The following is a 2,518-nucleotide window of genomic DNA, read 5'->3' as shown; positions in this document are numbered from 1 at the left end:
GTATTAACCTGCAAGTTCAACATTACCCAAAACACAGGTGGAGGGAACAAGAGTATAAATGAGTGAGAAACAGAGACACCTATAATACATGTGGGAGGACTTATATTGATTGGTTCAGCTCTGAATCCAAAACCCAGCTATTGGGCACTGACATCCATGTGGGGGTAGGATGAAAGATACCAACTGAAGGGGTGAACTGCAATTATGATGGCTCACTCTATAGCTAAAACATCCCCCCAGATAAACCCATACAGAGATGGAGCATCAGATTGGAGGACATCCCGTCGTCTACACCAGCAGAACACCAATGTCCTACTCTCAATTGAATGGTGTTAACAATATTTGTACCATAAATAAGTATCACATTCAGGAGGATGACTTCATGGTTCACCACCCCAATGGCTTAGAACAGGAAAGTGGTAAGAACTCCCATATTCCACTGGAATAAAAATTGGGGAGAAAATGCAGTGGAGAGTACAAAGGAACATCAACCCAAAAGACAGTACAATGAGTGACCACAAAAACCCTATTTTGAAAAGCAGACCATACCTGATTTAATCAATCGGAGGTATGGCAGGGATGGACAACTATCCCCTTCTGCTTTACCCGTGAAGTGCATGGATGAGTACAGTCTGGAACAGGCATATTAATGAAGTAAATATATTGTGAGGAAAAACCTACAAGTGATCTTGTGAAACACCCCATCTTAACAGTGAGCATTTTATGGCCAATGAAATTATAAATATGAAGTCAACATGGCCTGACAGTGCTGATTTGACTATTTGAAGCATTCCTGGTCAGGCACCACTTGCCATAGAGCAGGATCCATACAGTAAAAATGAAAAAGAAAGGGAAAAACCCCTGAGAAAGAACATATAGATATACAAAAGATAAGTTACCAAATCACACCCTCACTGATGTCTGAAGAATGGCAACAGGCAGAGGATAATAACCTGACAATGAAGAAACAGCAATCCAATGCAGATAGTGAGATATGAACATTTGGGGTGTATTCCACATCCTCAATTGAAGAATTTCCTTCAAGGGACAACAGAGATGAGATGCCAGGGGAAAGGTAAGGTGCTCTGATGAGAAGATACCTGGAACAAATTATAGGAGGAAGAAGAAGACAAGAAAGAATAAGTCAATCAGTTTCAAAGCCAAACCCAATTGGTCATGGTGAAAATGGAAGGAAAGGAAATCGGCGAGGAGTTACCCTCACAATCTGCTGAAGTTTTGGGAAGGAAATATCAATCTGAATAAAGGAGAATATATGGAGAATGATAAAGAGTAAATGAAATGTCAATGGCAAATAAATCCAACCGACGATGTTCATTGGCCATTAGCAAATAAGTCTTAAGGGATAAGTGAGAAATCGAGCACAAAGTAAGGCAGTAAGAATCACACTGACATCCCAATCTGGAAGGACTGCATGCCGAGTTGAACAAGGAATCTGGAAGGAATGTAACAATAGGGAAAGGATAGGAGAGGTAAAAACTTTACGGTACCAGGAAAAATTAAAAGTTTGGGATAAGGCAGCCCAATAACATGACACAATATACAAGTTAGAAAAGATCAAAGACCTGTTGTAGTATGGACAAAGGAAGAAAAGAGCTTTTGTTGCATATTGTACAAGTTAGAAAAGATCAAAGACCTTCTGTGGTAGCATAAACAAGTAAAAAATTGCAATTAACTTACTGATTCAGCATTACTGTAAAAAAAGAGAAAAGGAAATGCATACAATATACACCAATACATTACAAAAAGATACATCCTAACATGTTGTGACCTTAACATCACACAAGATAAAAGTAGAAAAATACACTACATGACAAGTTTTTATAATATCTTGAAAAAAAGACAGATCAAGTTGGTGAAAATCAAATTCAACTAGTAATGAAGCCATCATCAGGCTAGATTGTTTTTTTTATTTCTGTACATTTGGATTCCAAAATTATATAAAATGCTCATGATATCTTTACTAGTATAAATATATGTTTTTAACTACTGTATGTTCAAATCTTAAATTAAACAATATGGTCAATATACCTTAACTGGTATGTATGTATATATATATATACACACAATTAAATAGTGTATTTGTTTTCAACTAATCAACATACATTATAAAACTTTTGTCAGTTGCATTCTCTTTAATTTTGTATGTTTAAACTTTGGTAAAATAATAATTCTATCTTTAATAAAGGAAGAACTTACTATAACATCCATTCAAGGAGGAGACGAAGTCTCCAAAATCAAAGAACAGCTTCTGCCTAAATTCTGGTTGCAAACTTTGTCGATTAGGTGGTTCAGATATAAGTCCTTTACCACCACCAATCCTATTTGTGATAAAATATATACAAAATATTAATTCAGTTATGCAAAACAAGCCAATTTTTTTTTTTTATTTGTGGGTGTTTAAAAATGAGAAAAGTAATCTAAGTTATGACCGTTCACCCACAAACACACACACACACACATATATATATATATATATATATATATATATACACACACA

The 2,518-nt window shown here is 35.5% G+C and overlaps 1 protein-coding gene across 1 annotated transcript in view; it reads right to left on the bottom strand.

Annotated features, from left to right (window-relative positions):
* Positions 1–2,518, bottom strand: part of LOC106471255 (leucine dehydrogenase-like) — a 32,328-nt gene that overhangs the window by 28,127 nt on the left and 1,683 nt on the right. The window contains exon 2 of the mRNA XM_022399867.1: positions 2,218–2,339. Within this exon, the coding sequence (XP_022255575.1) occupies positions 2,218–2,339 (122 nt within the window). The remainder of the gene's footprint in view (positions 1–2,217; positions 2,340–2,518) is intronic.

Source organism: Limulus polyphemus, unplaced genomic scaffold, assembly GCF_000517525.1.
Source record: "Limulus polyphemus unplaced genomic scaffold, Limulus_polyphemus-2.1.2 Scaffold4495, whole genome shotgun sequence".
NCBI lineage: Eukaryota > Metazoa > Arthropoda > Merostomata > Xiphosura > Limulidae > Limulus > Limulus polyphemus.
The sequence above is the reverse complement of the archived record's forward strand: the minus strand, read 5'-3'. Positions and strand labels throughout refer to the sequence as shown.